This window comes from Sinocyclocheilus grahami, unplaced genomic scaffold (assembly GCF_001515645.1).
Source record: "Sinocyclocheilus grahami isolate Dianchi unplaced genomic scaffold, SAMN03320097.WGS_v1.1 scaffold1299.1, whole genome shotgun sequence".
Classification (NCBI taxonomy): domain Eukaryota; kingdom Metazoa; phylum Chordata; class Actinopteri; order Cypriniformes; family Cyprinidae; genus Sinocyclocheilus; species Sinocyclocheilus grahami.
Genome location: NW_015506478.1, coordinates 29,005 through 52,207, shown reverse-complemented (window position 1 = coordinate 52,207; position 23,203 = coordinate 29,005). Strand labels below are relative to the sequence as shown.

The 23,203-nt window shown below is 34.0% G+C and overlaps 2 protein-coding genes across 2 annotated transcripts in view; one reads left to right on the top strand and one right to left on the bottom strand.

Moving 5' to 3' along the window:
* Window positions 1-12,576, top strand: part of LOC107568983 (pappalysin-2-like) — a 75,651-nt gene extending 63,075 nt beyond the window's left edge. The window contains exons 18-22 of the mRNA XM_016254982.1: window positions 646-814; window positions 901-1,033; window positions 1,430-1,539; window positions 4,177-4,248; window positions 11,848-12,576. Of these exons, the coding sequence (XP_016110468.1) occupies window positions 646-814; window positions 901-1,033; window positions 1,430-1,539; window positions 4,177-4,248; window positions 11,848-11,955 (592 nt within the window). The 3' untranslated portion in view covers window positions 11,956-12,576. The remainder of the gene's footprint in view (window positions 1-645; window positions 815-900; window positions 1,034-1,429; window positions 1,540-4,176; window positions 4,249-11,847) is intronic.
* A 686-nt stretch (window positions 12,577-13,262) lies between these two features.
* The window catches only part of LOC107568982 (astrotactin-1-like), a 12,295-nt gene continuing 2,354 nt past the window's right edge, over window positions 13,263-23,203 (bottom strand). Inside the window, exons 3-5 of the mRNA XM_016254981.1 lie at window positions 19,924-20,024; window positions 19,644-19,827; window positions 13,263-14,081 (exon numbers count right to left, since the gene is read on the bottom strand). Of these exons, the coding sequence (XP_016110467.1) occupies window positions 13,844-14,081; window positions 19,644-19,827; window positions 19,924-20,024 (523 nt within the window). The 3' untranslated portion in view covers window positions 13,263-13,843. The remainder of the gene's footprint in view (window positions 14,082-19,643; window positions 19,828-19,923; window positions 20,025-23,203) is intronic.

Below are 23,203 nucleotides of genomic sequence, written 5' to 3'. Positions count from 1 at the left end.
CAGAGTTCTGGCATGAAACTCTAGATGGCGCAGTCCAATAGGTCTAATTCAATCTGACCTAATGACTTCATTATCACATGGCACAGCTGATTGGTTCTCTCCTGTATCGCCACATTCAAATATATGACTAGTGCTTTCCGTAGCAGTTGCAGCTTGCTTCAGAAACCCTCCACTTTCCCCAGCTCCACCTGTATAGATCTGCTACGAGGTAATTCATGTATGTTATATGGGGTTATTTCATGTATGTTACATTTGCAGCAGCAATATTTCTTACATGTTCACAGCAGCATGTTGTGGATGTATTGGCAGCAGCAAGTCTCTGTACTTGCTCTACCACAGCAGCAGCAGCGTAGCAGATCTATTCCGCCAAGACCAAATACATTAACATTGTCATGTACATTACCATGCCAATCCCTCCAAGAGTTGTCATGACATAAATATATTTAAATTGCAGTAATACTTAGGGATAGGTTAGAGTTCGTTTTTACTGTTTTGACAACATTGAGAAATCTAGTAGTGTAGGGCTTAGTGAGTCAGCTTACTAGAAACGCAGCCAAAGTAATGACTTTATACAGGTATTATACTGTAGGTATGTGCGTAAAACAGTTTTACCCCTTCTTCATGCTAATGACTTGTTTTTCTCAGGAAGTTTCTGAGGTTGGAGTGTTTGGAGGGTGGGATGTGGCAAGAGGGCAGCTGTTCACCTGTCACATGCCCTCCTCTCCCGCTGATGTTTGAGGGCATGTACACCTGCACCAACAATTTGGATTTCGATAGTATCTGCACCCTACAGTGTCCCGATTCAACAGAAAGGGTATTGTAGCACTTTGTAGGCCACCTCTATCTGTGTATTCCTAAACTCTGCAGTCATTAAACACTCATCTACTATTGTCCCTGCAGTCAAGCATTCGATGCACCAAAGATGGCAAATGGACTGAGGACTTTACTATGTGTAAGAAGATAGAGGGACCGTGCCAGCCTCCTCTTGACCTTAATCTGGTGGAATACAGCTGTGAGGAGGGCTTTGACGTGGGTGAGGATTTAAACTGACAAGACAATTTACTGGTTATGAGATAAAAGTTGCCCATTTCAAATATGGAAATAACTAGACAGTCAATTTCTAACAAAGCAATGATTATTGTCTCAATCATTGTCTGAACATATATGCATCTTACTATATTGTTTTATTTGGCTGTATATTTATGCCACTGCATTTATTCTTCCTAATAAGAGGTCTAGACATACTGTACTGTACCTGGGCCACAAGACCACAGTCAGTTGCATGCACTAGGATACTTTTGAGTGCCAACCTGCCAAGCTGTTCGACTATGGATGACTAGTCCGGAGCTTGGCTATTCATGTGCTCACATGAATAAATTCAACAGATGCAAATGATGGTTAAAGCAAAGCTTGCTTTGTGTCATGGCAGGTGCAGTCTGTTACCCAACATGCATTGTGGCCTTGAGTGACCCTGTGGTGTTAACCAATGGCTCCAGCGCTGATACAGTAGAGCACTGGATGCTTCCCAGCAAGGTGCAGGTGAGGTGGTGGAGCCAGTTTGCCACAAATTGTTATTTGATATCATTGGCTGTTCTAGTGCTTTAACCAAACTTCAAGTTTTTAGAATTTAGGCACTTTCCATTTTTTCAATATTTACTATTAAACTATTAGAAATGCATTGGATATCATTAATTAATAAACAACATGATTTTTTACAGCATTTATTAATTAGAATGTATTCATTTACTTCATTTTCTGCTGAGGATCCACTGGTGAGCAAAGTGATGTAATGCTAAATTTGTTTCACCCTATGAAGAAAAAAAACTCATCTACGTCTTGGATGGCCTGAGGGAGAGTAGATTTGTACATACTAATACATTTAAAAATCATTTTAAGTTGTATTCAACAGGAATGAACGTGAATTACCAACATGAGTATATTTATACATTCTAATTATTTATAAATATTATAAAATATAAATGCATTATAACAATAAAATAAATAAATCTAAATTATATAAAATAGTTATACATTTAACATTAACCTAGATAAATAAATGCTGTAAAAATGTTCCTTGATAGTTTATAATGCATTAAAATAATAATATGCATTATTATACAATATGGTAACACTTTACACTTTTTAGTATAGGGAGCAATTCTCACTAATAACTAGTTGCTTAGTAGCATGCCTATTATTAACATATTGGCTGTTTATTAGTACTTATAAAGCACATATTCTATACAGCCCTAATCCTGCCCAATACCTACAGTACACTTAACAATGACCTTACTAACTATTAATAAGCAGCAAATTAGGAATTTGAGGCAAAAGTCGTAGTTAATGGTTTGTTAATAGCGATAATTGGGCCTTAAAATAAAGTGTGACCACTAATATTATCGAATTGAACATTATAAATACTGTATTGACCCGAATATAAGACGATGTTTTTTTCTTGGAAATACATCTGAAAAAACGGGGTCGTCTTATATTCAGGGTCTAGACTTTGACATGTACGCATAAAACGAGTGTGCCATGAAATACGCATAAAACGAGTGTGCCATGAAATACGTAATGTAATGCGTGTTGTAAAGATCGCGAGTAAAAACAAAAGAATAAGAAAACCTTACAGCTGCATGAGTCGTGACTGTCACATTAGCCTGATGGGACCAAACTCCCTTTGTGATTATAAAACGTAAGACAGTACCCAGATTTGAAAACTACAGTAAGATTTAACTTCCTCTGTTAATAAGATTTTGGTAGACTACTATTAGATGGATAGCCTAAATGTCCTAATTCAGATTTTTTTAAATGGTATATCAAAAAGTGTATATTTTTTAAGTGTGATTGTTGGTACAGTTTACCAGTTTTTACCATACTTTCAAAACAAAAATTAAAATAGGAAAAATATGCAATATGAAAATAATTGAAGACAAAATGTGTTTTACTGAGAAAAAACAAGATTTGGTTTTTAAAAAGCCTTTTTCCAAAAGGTACATCTGGAAAAAGGGGGGGTCGTCTTATATTCGGGCCAATACGGTAGTTACTGTATTGTTCTTATATAAAGATCTTACTTAGTCTTTATTGTAATGATCTAAGAGCTGATATGGCAATAAAAGATAAATGTCTTTTTAAGGGACCAGGTTGTCCTTGTCCTTTAATTCAGCCTGCACACAAAAGGTTTTTGCAAGTTGTCTTGTAAATGTAGTCAAGACTGAGCCTCAAAAATGCCCCTTGAAGTGATTTTCTTAGACCGAAATGAAATGTATTTTTTCCCTGTTCCAGACATCATGACATGAGGTGTGTTTGACATCTGTCAAATGTAAAAGCGCTCACTTTTCTGATCTTTGTTTGGGGGGACCTAATTTGGCTCTAGGCAGAGGAGCTTCCAGACTGAATATTTTGGATGCAAAATTGGAATCGCATTGTTGGCACATCAGAGTAATAAGTTGGATTGGGTTTCCTTGATTCTCGCTCCAAAACCAAGTTCAACTCACCTCTCCGCGAAAGTGTTGATTCTGTCTGTCATTGTCATATCAGCTCGTGAGAGTAATGATTACAGTGTGATGTTTTTATAAGAGACGCTTAAAATGCCACACGTCAAGCATGACGCCTCTGAAGGTGTCGGACTCCCATTGTTTATAATGATACATCAGCACCCCTAAGAACAGCCTGCTTTCCAGGAATGTTGTCCAAAGTATTGCAGATTGGGTAAGAATGATGGAGGAAAGGTCACAGTAGGAGGTAGATGAATAAGAGATAAGCAAGTTTCTTTCCAGAAATGCTGCTTTAGAAACAGGTCAGCTTTCCAATTCTGAGAAAATGTCAAATCAGTGAAATATTTGTTCAATTTGAAAGGACAGGAGGCAAAGAGTAACCCTTATTATATGTCATAGTTATTGGATATTAATTTGCAGTATTATTTTTAGGCACCATGTCTCCTTTTTGTCTTTTAAAATTAAGTTTGATATTATTCGATTTCTGGAAAAGTCTAAATAAAATAGGAATAAATCGAAACCCCATTTTCAGATTTCCTCTCAAGAAGATTTGTTACAAGAACTTAATCAATAATAACAAGTCAGCTTTTTTGTTTAATGATGTCATCATTACAATGCGGTAATTGACTTTCTCCTTCCCCTTCCCTCTTGTGTTCCTCTATTTCTCTTCTTTTGAAAGAGTATTGTCTGTACTGGCATGTTGAAGTGGCATCCGAATCCAGCACAGATCCACTGCATTCAGTCCTGTGAGGTGAGTGCTAATTATATGATGTGATTTCTTTCTGATTAGAGATAAAGTACATCATACAAGAGTCAAAAGAGTCCCTCACAGCTAATGTGATTTTATGCAAGATGGAAATTATTCTAGATTCTTTCTAAATTCTAACTCATTCTGTCACCCTCATGTCGCTACAAAACCATATGCTTTTCTGCTTTTCTGTATTTACTCAGTATCTTTCAGAGATACTGAGTAAATAAAATTTCACAGCGGTTTATGTTGACCAAAAGCATCGAAAAAGATTAAAACAGACACACAATACAAGCACCCTAAAAGTAGTCCAAATGATTTGATCACTGTGTTTCAAGGTTTCTGAAGTCACTCGATAAACATTTGAAGCATAGAAGTGAAAATAGTGTTGAAATGAACAGTTGAGTGTTTATTGTATTTCTGTCTGGATTTTAGCTCCATCAGTGATGTCAGGAGATAGATATATCTTAAAAATGTGAAAGGGTGGAGAGGTGTTTAGTACAGTATGTCATTCAAATTAATGAAGTGTGAGACTTGGGATACATTTAAAAAAAATATATATATATTTTATATATTAATTATTGTTTTTCCTTATAAACACTACTTTTCAAAAGTTTGGGGTCAGTAATATATATATATATATATATATATATATATATATATATATATATATATATATATTAGGGCTGTCAGTCGATTACAATTTTTTATCTAATTAAATTACATGTGTTGATTAATTTATCTAATTATTCGCAAACAACAGTGTGAAAAAAAATTGGCTGTGAAAATACCCCCTTAGATTATTTAAAGCTATTTTTGTGTTAAATGAGAAAGTATTAAGTAGACATTACAAATAGTAGCTTTAGAAAGAAATATTTTATTTGATTCAACATAAAATTTATTACACGTTTAGGCTACAACGGACTAACATATACTATGGAACATAAAAGAAGATAATTTAAGAAACATCTCAGTTTTTTTCGTTCATGCAATGGAAGTCATTTGTAACCAAAACAGCTTTGTTACCAACAGTCTTCAAAATACCTTCTTTTATGTTCCACAAAAGAAAGTAAGTTATTCAAGTTCGAGTAAATTATGACATAATTTAATTGTTGGGGGGGTGAACTGTCCCTTTAAAGCGTTTTACCCCCTTTTTTAATGAAATAATACTCTAAATAAGAAACTAAAACTGCCAGCAGGTGGCGTTAAATTTCTTTATGAGTCATTCATTCATTCGATTCGTTCAAACGGCATGTTTAAGATGGAATTCAGTAAACGGTAAACTTTATGAATGGGCCTTTGAATCATTGGTTCACCTGATTCGTTCAAAACGCGGATTCATTCAGAAATACCGCTGTGTTACTCGGAGACACACAACAGTTCTGCTGTGGCTTTATAGGTAATATTTTTGTTGGCAAAACTGAGTAAAAACAGACAGTATTGTGTTTAAAATATAACACAAGTTTAACTTCTTATTTACTGAACTGTTGTGTAAAATCACATTTGGGACAAACAGTACTCGTGTGATTGCTCTCACTGCTCGTGTGATATTGTTTATCATATGATATAAATATGAGACAAAAACTCATAAAGGAGCATTTTTTCCCCCAATATCTTGAATTATAGGGCATAACTGCATTTATGGAGTTGTTGCCCTGCATCATATCAAAGTCCCTTTCCCCATTCAAGAATGTATTAAATTGATCAGTAAAAAAAAAAGGAAAAAAGTTGAGCATTTTAGTGAATAACAAGTTAGATTTTGTTCTACTCCCCATACAAAGCTATGCTACATCTTTTTAAAGAAAATAACTTTAGAGTGCCACTGATAAAAAAATGTAATAACAACAGCATATGGGTTTGGAAGAATATCAGGGTGCATAAAAGATGAAAGAATTGTATTTATAATACTGATAGGTACGCCAGCAGTATTTTAGAAGTAAAACCAACGGCAAGAATTCACATCTGCCTCATGTCAGATCTCAAAGAGAAAAGAGCAGTTTGATAGATAACCACCAGCAGAGCATTGAGGTGGTCCAGGAGGATCAGGGAGCAACATAATCAGTGATAAATTATGACGGTGTTGATTTTTTAGTTTTACGTTCCAGTTATTGCGTCATGGAGCTTCATGCACAGATGGGGAAACCTGTTTTGCTCTTCACTATCTCTGTAGTCAGAACTCCATGTTCGTCTATTAACTGGGCCATTTTACCAAAATGGAACTCGCAAATCAAATCTGTGATCCATTGAAAACATTTTTAAAAGCATGTATAAATACATCATAATAGGTCGGGTTAGTAGCACATAATGTGTCTCAAGAGTGACTTTGAAGCCATTTGCGCCCGCAGGAATTCAAATCTGGATGAACCCAGTCCAAAGGGTCAAGAAATACAGTCCTTCAGTTTTCTATTTTTATTTTGTCTGTATATGGTTTAGACATTCCCAAGTTTACATTTACGTCAGTAATGAGGCATTTTGTTGTCAGGGATTTCCGACACCATCCGCTCTCATATGGAGACATCTTTAACATCTCCCGTGGCCAAGAGAAACATTTAGCGCGATGGTTGATGGACTGCGTGCCACATCTTCCCACAGCATGCTGACAGATTGATTCTCACCGGTTCTCCTTTTATCGCAAAAATAAAACCGAATGAAAATATCATTGCCACAGTAAAATGTGGTATATACATGATCATAAAACATATTATTCCGGTTTCTGTTCCTCTAGAGTCCATCCCGCAATTCACAGAATCCTGTTTAAATTCACCCTGCGCACTAACTCATCAGACTTTGTCGACAATTGTAGTTCTGAGGTGCCAAAGCAAATGAATGATCTTATCGGTGTGTGCGCAGGTCAGCTAGACAGAGGGAATTTAAAGGATGTTATGAAACTGATGGATGCGTTAAACCAGTTGTAAAATAATCACAAATGATATGTGACGAAAGTAACATACCAGGCTTCGCTAAAAGTCAACAGAAGTAACGCGGCAGAGTCGTGTGAAGTCTGGAATCGAAAAGAGTGTTGAAATGAACAGTCGAGTGTTTTTGAAAAATAATGGATGACTGTTTATTGTAATTCTCTCTGGATTTTAGCTCTGCCAGAGATGTCAAGGGACGTATCTTGAAGATGAAAGGGTGGAGCAGTGTTTAGTATGGTGTGCCGTTCAAATGTGTGAGACTTGAATAAATTGTTTAAGATTAAAAAAAAAATAAAATAAAAAAATTATCATATGAAAGGTAAAAAAAATATTGATATAATATATTCTAATTTTGTATATGTTCTGATAATTTTTTTTGTACAAAAATACATTTTATTTAGTGCTGTCAAACGATTAAATGTGATAAATCGCATCCAGAATAGAAGTTTTTGTTTACATAATATGTGTGTACTGTGTTTATTTATTATGTATATATAAATACACACATATACAGTATATATTTCGAAAATATTTACATGTATTCACATTTATATTATATATAAATAGATTTAAAATATAAACATAACATATTTTTCTTAAATATATACATGCACGTGTGTGTATTTAAATATACATAATAAATATACACGGTACACATACATATATTATGTAAACAAAACCTTTTATTCTGGATGTGATTAATCGCGATTAATCATTTGACAGCCCTAATTTTATTGTTATTAATATCTTTAAAAGAAAATCTTAAAAAAAAACGAACCCTTGTCATAACGCTAACCCTAAAATTTATATTTATATATTTTTTTATATAATACATTTGATCTATTTATTTAGTTTTATCATCAGTTGCATATCCAAGTTCCCCCCCCGGATATCCGATTTGATCATTTTTAATATAATTTCAGAGTGAAGCAGACAGGTTTTATGAGCTATTCATTCTACCTTGGAACTCACCATTCCTTTAGAGGGATGTTTTATGATATTCAAATACCCCTTATCTGCCAGACCCTCTCATCTCCTCTTGCCCTCATTTGTTACCTAGCAAAACAGTTGCTTTTATATCGGAGACTTAGTATAAATTATTCCACAGCACATGTTCCAGTTGCTCTGCAGCATATCCAGAAGGTATTTCCCATTACAGACTGATGATAAGTGAAGAGGTCAGCTCAGATTATGCTTTAGTTTATGTGTCATTATTAATATTTTATTTTCGAACCACCAAGGCCAAACATAAGTAGACTTTAAGTCTGCTTTTGCAACCCTTGGTTCTGGAGGTTTTTTCCTTCAGATGAATACGAAAGCTAATGGAAGCTTTCTTCAGGTATTATAGTTGTCCATGTATTGGTCAGACTGTTGAAACTTATGATCTTCTGAGCTTTGGACTATTGGGGCTGTTTGTTTGTTTTTTCCCCTTTGCCTACTATCAAGTACAATTTACTTGACTGGTTCGAACCAGTTTTTCAGTCAACTCTTTCCCCTTTTTGTGTGGCTCCATTTGAGAAAACCATACAGATGATGCCACAGGTTTATGAAGAACCACTATTCACATTCCTTGCTGCAAATATGGTTAGAAGAATGGTCATCTGATTCCCCTCAGGGCATGCACTGGGTTTCTTCATCTTAACATTATGGAAAGAGTTGACAAGACAAAAACACAAAAAAACCTGGAAACACTTCATTCTGCCTTTCACTGTTGTGATGTGTTACCTAAAATTTGTTTTTCAGCATGTTCAGCTTTCATTTAAAGACAAAAAGGAGAAGTTTACATTAGAAATGAAATGGAGGGGAACATAATTAGTAGTTTTTTGGGAACTCTGGAGAGAGCCAATCAAGGAGCGCATACTTTAGTGAAGTGAGATGCCAGCACTAACATGGGGCCTCAAAACAATGTTGTCCGTGAAAACATGTTGTTGCCATGGAGGTTAAGTTTATTCTATCTTTCGCTTAGCATTAGATGTGGTCGGTCAGGCAACCTGTGGAGTGTGTCCTCCCTCGCGTTTAGGGATTTCATGTTTAGGGATTTCATTTCTCCCAACGTCATGTACTGTATAAGGTAAAAGATACCTTCATTGTTTGCTTCAGATAAGATTTCAGTTTGTTGTTCTCCAGTATCTCAGATTGCAAACGCACATTGCAGAAACTGTTGCTAGGGGTTAATTGTGTTTTTAAAAAATACATCTTTTTAAAGTGACTCATGGAGGGTTTCGTTTTCAATAAATTCATGTAATCTAAATCAAACTTTGGATACTGCCCAAAAACATAGCAGGGTTGCCTACTAAAACCCCTCTTTGAGAGGAGGCCAGGAAAATGCATTTTAGAATGGATACCTCAAAGTGGACAGCTTGAACTGACACTGAGCATTAGGCAGTCTGAAGAGGCATTTATATTTATCATCGGAATACAGTAAGGTCATGGTGTCTTTCCTATTAGGTGTTGAAACTGATGAAAACACCTAGTGAATTGCACTGCAGCTAATTATGAATGTGTGTGTATATATACACACACACATATATATATATATATATATATACACACATATATATATATATATATATATATATAGACTGTGTATACATATAGTTCTGCATATGGAAGGCTATAGTTTGACTGTTAGTATTAGTTCTGTTTATCTATTCTATATTTTATTATTTTACATTTTATATATTCATTCTATTACTGACAACTAAAAAAATGTAGATCTTGAAATCATATATTGTCTTAATAAATTGAAAATAAATGCAACAAAAACTGAAATTAATCATGCTGGTGTCTTTGAATCGCAACATTGTTTTGGTCAGATTTGGACTTTTCTTGACTATCGATTTGTCTTGAGCCAGATATACGTGAGGTCCAGGTCAGATGATTTTGAGTAGTGCTTCAGATGGTTGACTACAGCGTTGTTTAACATTCACTGGCAGTTTTCCTCTGCTGGCCGGAGCAGATGCATTCCACACATCCTTCCCATTTACTGTTACACGACTCTTTAGTTTAGGCATTAGGTCATTTTTCTTTTTCCAGCCTTTTCTAAAACAACGTTAATAATGCACGTGTTTTAGATTCAGATATTTAACTTGCAGTATGTAACACGTTAATTTAAACACAAAGTGGTAAGATTGGTTTAAAATTGTTATTGCCAATAAATTCGCAATGTGCTTAAGGTGATAAAACGGATGGAGAGCAAGAATAAAGAAATAAACTATATATACACAAGCTAGAAACTGAAGAATAAAAAATGATATTGCTTATGACTTGGAGAATGCGAGCATGGCAGGAAAAACATTTTGGATTGGGTGTAGGTTTTGAAGGGATACATTCTACAGAGTTCTCCTCGCCAGCTGCTCTTGCACAGGGATGTGGAATCAGGTAGAAGCTGGACTCTTTGAAAGGACTCCACATGCGCAAGAGAGCCAAAAGTATCTTTGGCAGACGGCTCTCGTTTTCCTGTTATTGGCATCAGATCCTTTAGGTTAAGTAAAATCCTTTAGGAAGGCATTATGACACATTTAAAGTGTTTATGCATATTCAATTTGATAATTGTAGTCCACTCAAGAAGGTTGGATTTCACTCCCTTGGGCATTGCAAAACAGGTAGCCATGCTCTCACACAGGTGAAGTAATGGCATCGGAGGAAGTATGAGAAAGTTAGGAAGTTTTGTCAGGAATAACAGATGCCGCTTTATTTTATTTGAAAGGAATAAATCAGGAATGCCACCTACCATAAGGTATAACAGAAATCCCTTTGGCATGATTCATGCATTTCTTTCCTCTGAGATTCTTTCCTCTCAGAATCGGCCTCATGTTCAGAGAAAACTGTTAATTGTATATAATAAAATTAAGTAACTCATGCTTGAACCTTTAAAGGACTTACTAGTTCTAGTGAGTTCAAATTGTTTGGATATATAATAAACTGTTTCCGCATATGGAGAGCTATAATTTGCCGGTATAGTTTTAATATTAATTCTTTTAAAACTATCAATCATTCTTAGATGAATGTATGAAATTAGATTATTATATTAGAAATGACAAAAAATGAATTTGTTGTTATTATTAACATTATTATTATTATTGTTTTATTTTAACATTATGGCTGACAACTAAAAATGACTGATATTAAAATTGTATTCTATTTTGTCTATTTTGAGAGAGAGAAAAAAGTTAATTTAGGTATATTGAATTGAAAAATGAAAAATGTATATTCATTTGATTAAATTGAACAGTATCATTAAATTATGGTAACACTTTACAATAAGGTCCCATTCATTATTAACTAACATTAATGCATTAACTAATATTAACTAACAATGAACAATACATTTGTTACAGCGTTTGTAAATCTTTAAGGTTAGTAAATAAAAATACAATTGATCATTGCTAAATCATGTTAGCTGAGGTGAGGTCCATTAAATAATATCAACAGATGCAAGTTTTTATTTTAATTCTGTATTAGTGAAAGTCGGAAATAACATTAACTAAGAATAATAAAAGCTTTTGAAGTATTTTTTATTGTTATTTCATAACTAATATAGTAAAAAAAAATGAAACCTTATTATAAAGTGTTACCAAAAAATAAAAATAAACCAATATATTGTGCATTCCTAATTTTAAATGTATTACGTTTGTGGCCCAATGTTTTTTGGATGTTTGTAAAAGCATGTCCGATTGATTGACAGGTCATTCAATTCGGGGTGGACTGCGATCATGATGAGTGCACCTGCCGTGACCCCGAAGCCGAGGAGAACAAGGGCACAGCCAAGCGAAAGGAGCCAGGAGCGCTGTGAATGATAGCGAGGCGGAGAGCGCGTGGACAGCTCTCAGATTGGCTTGAAAAGAAAATGCCAAACAATAACCTGAATGTTTCTCACTCCACATAAGAGCAAGGCTGATCAAAGGCAGTAATTCAAACCACAGAAGTGCATAAAAACAATCCTCTTCAACACTAATCTATGAAATAATACCTAATATATTTTCAAGATCTCTAACATAGATGTAGATGTAGATATGACCCATATTTTAACCCACAAGCATTTATGTACACCATCACACACACACACACACACACACATATATCAAGTGTAGCTGATTTTTATGAATATTTTATACCAATAGCTCTTGCTTGTTGTGAGCCACATTCTCAATATTACTTCCACCTATATGTCATTAATACAGGTATATAAACAAGTGCTTATCTCAGACTGTCAGTTCAAGATTTCAAGATTTTTCCCCCTCTCCTTATCCTTATTTGATACCCTCTACATGTACATGCAAAACCTGTGAAATGCGTGTGTTTTGGGAAAAGAGTTAATGTATAGCAATTGTAATGGAAATATATGATACTATTTTTGTATGCTCTTCTGTCTGTTAAAGTGTAGGTGCGCTGTCATATCAATAAAGTATAAATACACACAAGTTTGGTGGGTTTAAAAGAGTTGATGTCTATAATTGTGCTCAGTATAATAAATATAAAACAAGATTTAAATATCAATGTCAAGATTTAAGATATATTTTAATATATCTTTTTTTAAACATCAAATGGTGCAAGATGCAGAGTGAAATTACAATATGGAATCCTATGAATAAGGAAAATATTAATTGTTACATTTTTGTAAATGTTTAAAAATCGTTGCTGAAGAAATTGAATCATATTATAAAGAAAAAAAGGAAAATATAAAGAAATGATTAAATATGAAAGAAAATCTCTTTTCTAAATGCATGTTAAGGATCTTATTTTGAATGATTACTGCTATGATTTCTGAATGTTTCATTTTTTGCAACCTCAAAATTTTTAATCAAAATGTCAAAATCTTCACAGACTTTTTGCTGTTGATTTATGCTGGCCAATTATTTAGTCTGTTTAGGTCCCGCCCCTTTTTCAATCAACTTTACAATCCGCCTCCAACCAATCAACAACTGGTGGACAGAAACATGTTCTCGCCTTGCATTTTTCCCCGATAATTTGCTTCACTCAGATATGTCATAATAGATTAAGACAATATCTGTTGTTGTACTCCTGTTTCATTGCAACTTTAAAAACTGTGCAGCCCTCGTTACTTTTGTTCAGATTTCAGTTGCACAATTAAATAATTTTATTTGGAATAGGAAATAAAACAAGACATGTTATTGTACACAACTTTAAAATGGTTATTTTCATAATACTGCTTATACTTTAAAAAACTCCTGTACAGTTTCTTGTCCCATCTTATACCTTATTTTTGAATACTACATTCAGCACATTAGTATGTGTTTAATAGTTAATTGACATTTACATTTGTTATAGCTCTTTCCATATCTATATGCACTACAGAGACAAACATTTTCAGCACATTAAGAAGATACAGTTTTAGTTCTTGTGAAAAAGTCCTACCTATACAAGCTGGTGTATGCACTATTTGACAAAATACACCACTAGGTCTAAATGACACTTTAATGCAACTTTCCTTTGACTGTACACTGTACATTTTTTAATGTGCAAGCCCAGAGACACCCCACTTGAATGCTTCTTAAAAACTCAGGATGGGATGCTCATGTTCTCACAAAATATTTTCCTCTTCATCATTAAATGACCAATTAATGTTAAAACTGATGAGCCGATTCTCTAGAGAGAAGCCCTAAAGTGGAGGCCGTGTTGAGGTACGGCCCCTGACTGGTCCTCTTGTTGTCCAAGTTGGTTTAAAGTTCCTTGGGTTCTCCATAATCATTGTACATAACGGAGAGCATCTGATCTTCACAGGCCTTACGTAAATCTTGGCCGAGATTCACCCAGCTGAGCCCAAATGCTTTGGTATCTGTATAACGACAAGATAGATACTTGAGGGATGCTCTGCGCAAGCCAATTTTTGGTTCCTGGAGGAGACCCCGGCACCAACCGCTGAGTACATCCAGCTGAGACAGGATCAATCCTGCTTTCCTGCAGTAGCAGACACAAAGACAACACTTGGTTAGTAATGTGTTAATGTTTATATATTACATTGTCTGGGTTAAATGCATATGTAATGTATTTCAAGCAACTATGCAAAATTATTTTAAAAGAAAGAAAAAAAATTTGGCTAAAATGATTAAACAACTTTTAGAATGTTACAAAGTACAGAAAGAATAGAATTGTTGTCAAAAAATAGATATAACCTTATATTCATTAAAAAAAAATTCCAGAAAAATATCATTCAGCAAAAATGTTTTAAACATTTATAATAAATATTTCTCAAGCACCATCAATATTAGAATGATTTCAGTTTTTCCAATACAGGAACAAATTGCATTTTAAAATATATTAAAATAGAAAATAGTAATATTAAATTTTTAATAAAATGTTTTTGTATTATTATTATTTATATATATATACATATATATAGTAGTGCTGTCAAATGATTAATCTCGATTAATCACATCTAAAATAAGTTTTTGTATACATAATATATGTGTATATGTGTGTGTACTGTGTATGTTGGTATACACACACATACAGTATATATATTTGAAAATATTTACATGTATTTGCATGTATATATTTATATTCATATATTTGTAAAATATATAAATATATTTAATATATAAACATTTTTCTGAAATATGTATTTATATGTATGAAATGTGTATGTATATATACATAATAAATATACACAGAACACACGCATATATTATGTAAACAAAAACGTTTATTTTGACAGCACTAAGGCATATATTATATATATCATCATTAGGGCCATTAGTCAATAAATCCTTAGTAATTAAACTCACATACAGTACTTTTGTATTGACTCTGATTGATCTTTTTTGTCATTTTGTTTTATTTCTGTACTATCAAATTGCTTTATTCAACAACACACAGCTTTTATCTTGCTGTGTAAGTGATTCCTGTTAGTGTTTTCTGCTAACATCCATTGTGATACTCATACTACATAGTTTTTATAATATTGCTATTGCGCAATGCTCTTGACACTGGTTTGAAATTTTTCTTCCTCTGGTGGTTTAAACATTGAGCATTCCATTCCATTTATCCATTCTGAGAATGCCCACCTCACAAGCTGCTCTGGAGCATGAGACTGAAAGACTGATGGGAGACTCCAATATAACAAATAGAAACGGCAGGCGATGGCCATATTCAGCTAAAACACAGGTCTTCTGTCTGCACCCCTTAAACGACGCTCTTCAAAATCTGGACCGAGGAGTTTGACCATAAATCAAGCCTGTGGTGTTTTTATATCAAACTGTAATGGCAAAACCTTGAAAAATAAATGTTCCCGTCAAGAAGCTTCTGAGGTAACACAGGACCGATTAGGTGAACGGCAGCTAAGGTTAAGTACCTGGGAATTCTATTAGCGACGGTGACTTGAGAGGGGCATTTATTGAGTATGTGCGAATGCAATGAAGCGCCAATATCCTTTCGCAAAAGACAAGAAGCTGAAATGCGATACCAAGAGTACGGAAAGAGCGCCTCATTCCTAAGTCATAGCTTCACTTCAAACCCCTGCCAAACCAGAAGCTCAACACTCTACCACATAAATACCAAAAACCAAATCTGTGTGGACCAACCAGGCTTTGGGATAGCTAAGTGCATTTTTAAGTGTTTACGATTAAAATGTGGCTTAAAACGATTCAACTGAATGCACAATGTCTTGTTTGATTGCATTTGCAATTTATTGAGGTTTCACGCAAAACAAAGTATAAATTCATTATTTACTTTGACCTCCAATTCATTCACAAGGTAAATTAATGGAATTTTAATGATGTCAGAAATCACTTGCATATTAAATGAAATATATTCCCATCTGCTGTAGAGATGCTGTCTTTTATATCATTCTTTTGAGTGTATTTATGTTTTTAATATCTTGCCACATTTCAGTGGTTGTAGGAATTTGGATGTTTATTTGCTTAAAACAAAACCCTGTGGTTTGTTATCCTTTAATTTTTCAAGAAAGTCCGTTTTGGTCTCCAAATAGCAACGGTTGTCACCATAAATCCCAGCATGTATGGAAGTGGAAAATGGCCTCTTATTTCCAAGGTACGTTTTCAACCTCTTGGGCTCTGCCAGTGCCTCTCTCTTACTCTCGCTTTCCGAAATCTCTTGCACTAGTCTGGGAGGAAACAATCAGCTGCATTCCACAGACATTCAGAGTAGCACACCTACCTGCTTCCATAACATCCATTTGGAATGGCCTTATGACTCAACGCGGTTCCCTATAGTAACTGTACAGCATCAATGTCCAACGAAAACAGCCAAAGAACTTTAAAATGAACACACCGAATTCCACCAATTAAAGCGCGAGTCAGTCCAACCAATAGGCCCACCAATTAAGAATGAGTCAGAAGAAATTCTGTCTTGATAGCTCAAAAAGAAAGAAAACACAGGTTTTTCAAATCTATTTTGTTCCAAGTCTGAACTGGTTTATATGCTGAGGGGGGCCAGTTTAATTACAATTATCTTGTATTATGACTAGTTCATGAAAACTGCATTTAAATGCTGCAGATGAGGAAACCCCAGAGAACTTTTGTATTAGACAGAAACAAATTTTCTTTGTTTATATTTCCATCCTATCCTATGCTGAAAAAATGCTGTATGGACGCAATGAGATTGGAAATGACGCATACAAGTTGTTTGGAAGACAGATGCTGGGGAGATAATGGCCCATCTCCCCAGACCTCCACTAGAACAGCTTATCTGAAGTCTAAAAACTTGCGCAATATTTCATGGAACTGGGTCGATCATAGGGGCATGATCACACGCACCATTCATTGTGCAAATATCTGGATGAATTAATTATGAATGGATGTTGTTTTGGGGTTATTTCAATGCATTTGTCATAGAAGACAGCTTTAGGGGGTACTAATCAACCTGTTATCATTTCAACTCGGTTCTCAAATCTCACTGATGGACAATGACAGTATTTATGACGTCCCTTGAGTCAACATGGGATCAACAAACCTTTTACCCTTTAGCACTCATAAGGTCCTACTTAAGGAAAGGTTAATAATAAATATTTACTATATAAAAAAAACTATTTAAAATGTATTTAAAAAAATAACTGAGCTAAATCATACTCAAAGGTATGGAGAGATTTGACAGAATAAAAAAAATCATTTTGAAATGAATTTATTACATACAGTATCTTGCAAAAAAATTAAATAAAAGGATTAAATGCAAGCAAGCATAAATAAATAAATGTAAAGATAAAATACACATTAAAATTAAAAATGAAGTGAAATGCACACCTTGAAAAAACATGAACATCAATATATAATGAAACTGAATATATCATAACATGTTGCAATCAATAAATATAAGGGTAACACTTTACAATAAGGTTCATTAGTTAAACATTAGTTAATATATTAACTAACATGAACTAACCATGAGCAATACATTTGTTACTGTATTTACTAATCTACGCTAACGTTAGTTAATAAAAATACAGATGTTCATGTTAGTTCACAGTGCATTAACTAATATTAACCAGATTTTAATAATGTATTAGTAAATGTTGAAATTAACATTAACAAAGATTAATAAACGCTGTATAAGTGCAGTTCATTATTAATTCATGTTAACTAATGTAGTTAACTAATGAACCTTATTGTAAAGTGTTACCAATATAAGCATAATAAAAAAGTGAATAGAAATAAATACTGAGTGAAATGTATTTATGTAAAATGAAAAGTGACCTGAAATATGACATTATATACATATATATATATATATATATATATATATATATATTTCATTGTACTTGTATTTATTTATTCTATCATTCTTTTATTGACTGAGTGATTAAAATATTTGCAATAAATGCTGCTTTATAATATTAATAATAATTTATAATAATATAAAGCATTAAGGATAAAGATACTTTTTACTCCCATAATGGTACAGTTAAGGCACACTCTCGGACGGACGGATGGATGGATGGATGGATAGATAGATAGATAGAAAGAAAGAGAGAAAGAAAAATAAATACTGAGTGAAATGTATTTATGTAAAATGAAAAGTGACCTGAAAAATGACATTATATACATATATATATATATATATATATATATATTTCATTGTACTTGTATTTATTTATTCTATCATTCTTTTATTGACTGAGTGATTAAAATATTTGCAATAAATGCTGCTTTATAATATTAATAATAATTTATAATAATATAAAGCATTAAGGATAAAGATACTTTTTACTCCCATAATGGTACAGTTAAGGCACACTCTCGGACGGACGGATGGATGGATGGATGGATAGATAGATAGATAGAAAGAAAGAGAGAAAGAAAATAAATAAATTAATATATATGTACATGGTGTGTGTGTGTGTGTGTGTGTGTGTGTAACACCACCCAAGTGACAACTATTTTTTGTACTGTGCAGGAGCTAACTAAAGCATGCTAACTAGTCAAACCTCGACTCCTCGGGTATGACTGAGAAAATATCTCAGAAAACATAGGCCTGAATCTGATTAAACTACCATGCATCCATGATCTTGGTTTGAAAGCACCTACTGTTAAAGTCCTCACAGCAGTTCCCTCTCATCAGTCACACTGGGTGGGATAGTATTTGATACAAGTGTGTTTTAAAGCAGCAACTCAGGGGCAAGAAAGGAAAACCTTGCAACATGGAGACAATTAAATACAACCTTTCAATCTGAACCGAGGCCTCAGGTACGGTTGTCCAAATGGCCATAATTAAAGTCACCTGCCTCTACTGTGCATCAGCGAGGAAGCGTTCATGTTTTATATCCAACACATGGCTGTGTTTAGACAGCGTTTCAGTGCAGTTCGAAAATCCAGACCTTATTTGTCTTTGGTTTGTTTTGGAGGGTGTATAAAGATTACCACCCTGTTTTGTGGTCAGCATGATGCTTTAGTGATCCCCTTAAACGTACTGTAATCAGTTTGATTGCGTTCAATTTAAACCTAATTAGCACAAATACCCTAATCACATGTCTGACGTTAAGATTCGTAATAGAATAATCTGTGTTTACTATGTAATTTAGGGAGCAATGAAAAACATAAAAAAGCATACAAAAGCTTGTAAAACAAGATATCGGGTTTAATTGCAATCAATAAAAATTAATGTGTCCCCCTAACATTCCCACATGCATTCCAAGGCAGCATCCCATAATGTATTCTGTCAAACTCAATGAAAAAATAAATCCAAGGTTGCATCCAAAATGGGTGAATTGTTCATTATATATATATATATACTTAATTCTAAACTATGTAGTTTGTTAAAAAAAAAAAAACAGTTAATATAATTAATTAATAATAAAAACATTTAACCATTCATGCAATTTAATTGAAAAAAAAAAATCATCTGCAAGTCAAGTCTGCAGTGTGGAGTGCTATTTGAAACTATTTGGGACTGTACAGAATTTCTGCGTGTACAGAACGTTCCAATTTGGTCACTAATGAAATTCCATTATAGTCTTAAAGAGCTGCTAGGTTTTATAACAAAGCTTCATCAGAGAATCATCTTACAAACCTGGGCCCCAGTTCATCTTCACAGCGCCAAGTAAACTCTCCAAAGCTCTCGTAGCGCTGGTTGTAGTGGTAAAGAACTCGGTGGAGGGTTGGTGAGCCGAGGTCCATGAGCGTGTTGTAGGCCGTCTGCTGTTCCTTCCCGCTGGTGTAGCCGTTGAACAGATTATAAATCTTGTCTGCTATTTCTGAGGGGACATTCAACCGAATCAGATGATTTATAATCCTATGCATGCTTTCCAAACCTAAGTAGTCTATTGTACAATATGCAAGCAATTCTCTACCTTGAGCCTTGACATCATCCACGGCGGGACAGGGAGTTTTGATTGTCACCTCACTCGGACTGGAACGCCGACCCGTGTTGTCCACCGCCCACAGCCGAAACCTGCCGTTGCACATTTAGACATTTGTCACTTAAGTATGAAATACAGTAATTTTTACAGTAATATGATTGGGATATGTTGCAAGTCAAATTTGAACTACATCTCCAACAGAAGCACCACAGCTCAACATCTTTAGAGGTTATTCTTTTTTTCACCAAAAATTATTATTGTCATTATTATCATCATTATTTTTATTATTATAAAAAATATTTTAAGATGCATTTGAATTAATAAATGTGTGTATTTTGGTTTATTTATTTATAATAATAATAGTAGTAATTATTATTATTAGTAGTAGTAGTGTGATGGTACTACTACTACTACTACTACTACTAATACTAATAATTTCTTATTTTGATTTAATTATATATATATATATATATATATATATATATATATATATATATATATATATATATATATAAATTTATTATGCATGTCTCAAACAATAACATTTATCAAAACAAATAAGGTCAGGGTTAAGGTTAAATGAATAAAGAAGTGATATAATTTTAAATAAAAAGTGAATAAATTTATTCCTAGATTCAGTTGGAAATAACACTTTCAAATAGATCTCGGAAATTATGAACCGTTACCTTTTTAGGAGTCCTTTGAAGTTCAGAGCGAACAAATTGTTTCAGTGTGCGAATTATGTAATCATATAACAGCATATACCTCTATTAAAATCAAAATGCATGACTGCACCACTCCCATTACATAAGCATGAGTTTACCTTCGGCTCATGGCTTTGATTTGAGGATCCCTTAAGTGCAGACAACTGAACTGAACAATAGCAAGCAGCTGTGGCGGTGTACCCACTCACTCCCAAAACATTGCTGCAATTACTCTATCACTGATGATATATGCCGCAGGCTATGAGGCGCAGGTTGTAAAGATTAAGTTAAGCGATGTCCCCATCTAGTGGAAGATATTATAAACAGCTACCACCTGAAGTATGGCAGCATTGAGATCCTTCAAAGTGCCAAGCAGAGAGTGCATGAGAGGTGGGGAAACGGGAGCCACTCTTATATGTGTGATTTATGCATGCACTCTAAACTGCTCTTTTAGGGTTGTTTATAGACTTTTCTGTTAAAAAATAATAATAAAAAAAATCAATTATTAATATTAACTATGTTTAGATTCCATACACCGGTTTGGTGATAGGTGTGAAAATAAAGTCAAATATCACAATATCATAAATAAATAGAATAATTTTCACTAGCCGTCTTTAGACTTTTGGAGCCCACTGTATTTTCTTGAAACCTAAAACTCTGAAATGAAGCTGACAATAACACTTAACAGGTCCATAAATAATATAAAGACAATCTTTGCTTCTTTGAACAACGGTCAAACATCAAAACATTTGGAAAGCGGTATAGTAAGGAGGACCCAATCCTCCCTGTGGGCTGGTGTAATGTCTTCAGCCTGCCCTGCGTGTTCACAATGCATGTGTGTGCTAACTGCCTGCATATGTGTAGGACATGTAGCACAGGAAATCAGGAGGAGAGGTAGCGGGGTGTTTAAATGATCGAATACCCACATGAAAGCTCCACGAACACAGACCAATGCAAGAAATGTTGCAATGCGTTTAACAGAGACAACAGAGCCAGATGTTTGCAGACTTCAGGGATTAGAGTAAGAATACACACCAATATAAAAATTTTAACCTTTTTATATATGCAATAACAAATGCTTTTATAGTGTGTTTGAATAGTATTAATATATGTATTTATGATGGTGATTATTATTAATTTATTATTATTATTATTAGTAGTAGTAGTAGTAAAAGTATTGGCCTTGCCTAAAAGTATTGGCCATTTTTAATATTAATATAATATAATATAATATAATATAATATAATATAATACTATTATTTTTATTACTATTAACCATATTAGATAATTTTGGTTCACAACCCTACAGTGAGAACCACTAATTTATATCATAATTTACATTTTTATTAAGTTTCCTTTGAGCATCATCATTCATCGTATATTGTGGTTCCTGTTTTTTATCTACTCTTACAATATACTACTAATGTCAAATGTTTACTTGAACCTGTTCTAGTTTTATGCAGCTCCGTTTAACATCAATCTTTCTATTGCTGTTTCTGCTATTACCACGAAGTGCACCCTTTGACGCACTTTCAAACCATTCCAGAGTATGAAATGTTTCCCCAGCTGTATCTCAAGCATGTAAAACTAGCCCAATTTGAGTCGGTCTTAATGGGCGCGCAGACCATGTTCTTCCCTGTGGCATAAAAATGAACGTTCCTGAGAAAAGGATGTAGTACGTCACGAAACAACTATCCAAGAGAGTCAAAACAGACAGGGGCCCCCAATGCAATTACCACATCCAATAGAAGACGTTGGGCTGATGTCACCAGCTTTTATACAAAAGTGATGATTGGACCAATTATACTTTCCAAGAAGGTTCCTTACCTGCTACAGACACTGCCAAGCCCTTTAGTGAAAAGCACATTCTAAATCAACTACTGATATTGGAAAATTGACATAGGTAGGAAGTGCTCCAGATATATTTTACACGAATCGTTATCAGATTTTCACAGCCTTAGTTGGATGTAATTGCTTAGACTCACGCAGATATTAAAATCCCTCATCTGACTGAAGACATGCAACTCAACGTCAGTTCAAAGTCCAAGTGAATCATCCAGCCAAAAGCGGGGCCTTTATGTTTTGTTTCTTACTGAACTCCCAGTGAATGTTTCTCTGCCATAGTGAGGAAAAGGCAAAGGAAACAGGTGTTCCATGCTGAAACAACCTGGCATAATATTTACAATAATGTGAACATGAGGCCTGAGTGACTAACTATATTACAAAAATGTATACTACTGCTAATAGTGCTGTCGATTAATCGATTTTTTATTTTAATTTTTTGGATCAGTGCTTCCAGTTCTGGTTTAATCATGTGATCTCCTAAATCATCATGTGATTTCTTAAATCAACATTGTTAGCTTGGCATTGAAAATGATCAACATGTGACCGAAACGTTTGCCTTGTTTTTTCAGTAAATTGCTTACACTGCTTTCATCTCGCTTGTGACTTTTTGATTTTTGAGAGTGCGCGGGCTATTTTTTTATTCTTTATTTTTACTCTTTGTGAATTAATCACATCCAAAATAAATGTTTGTGTTTACATAATATATGTGTGTGTGTGTGTGT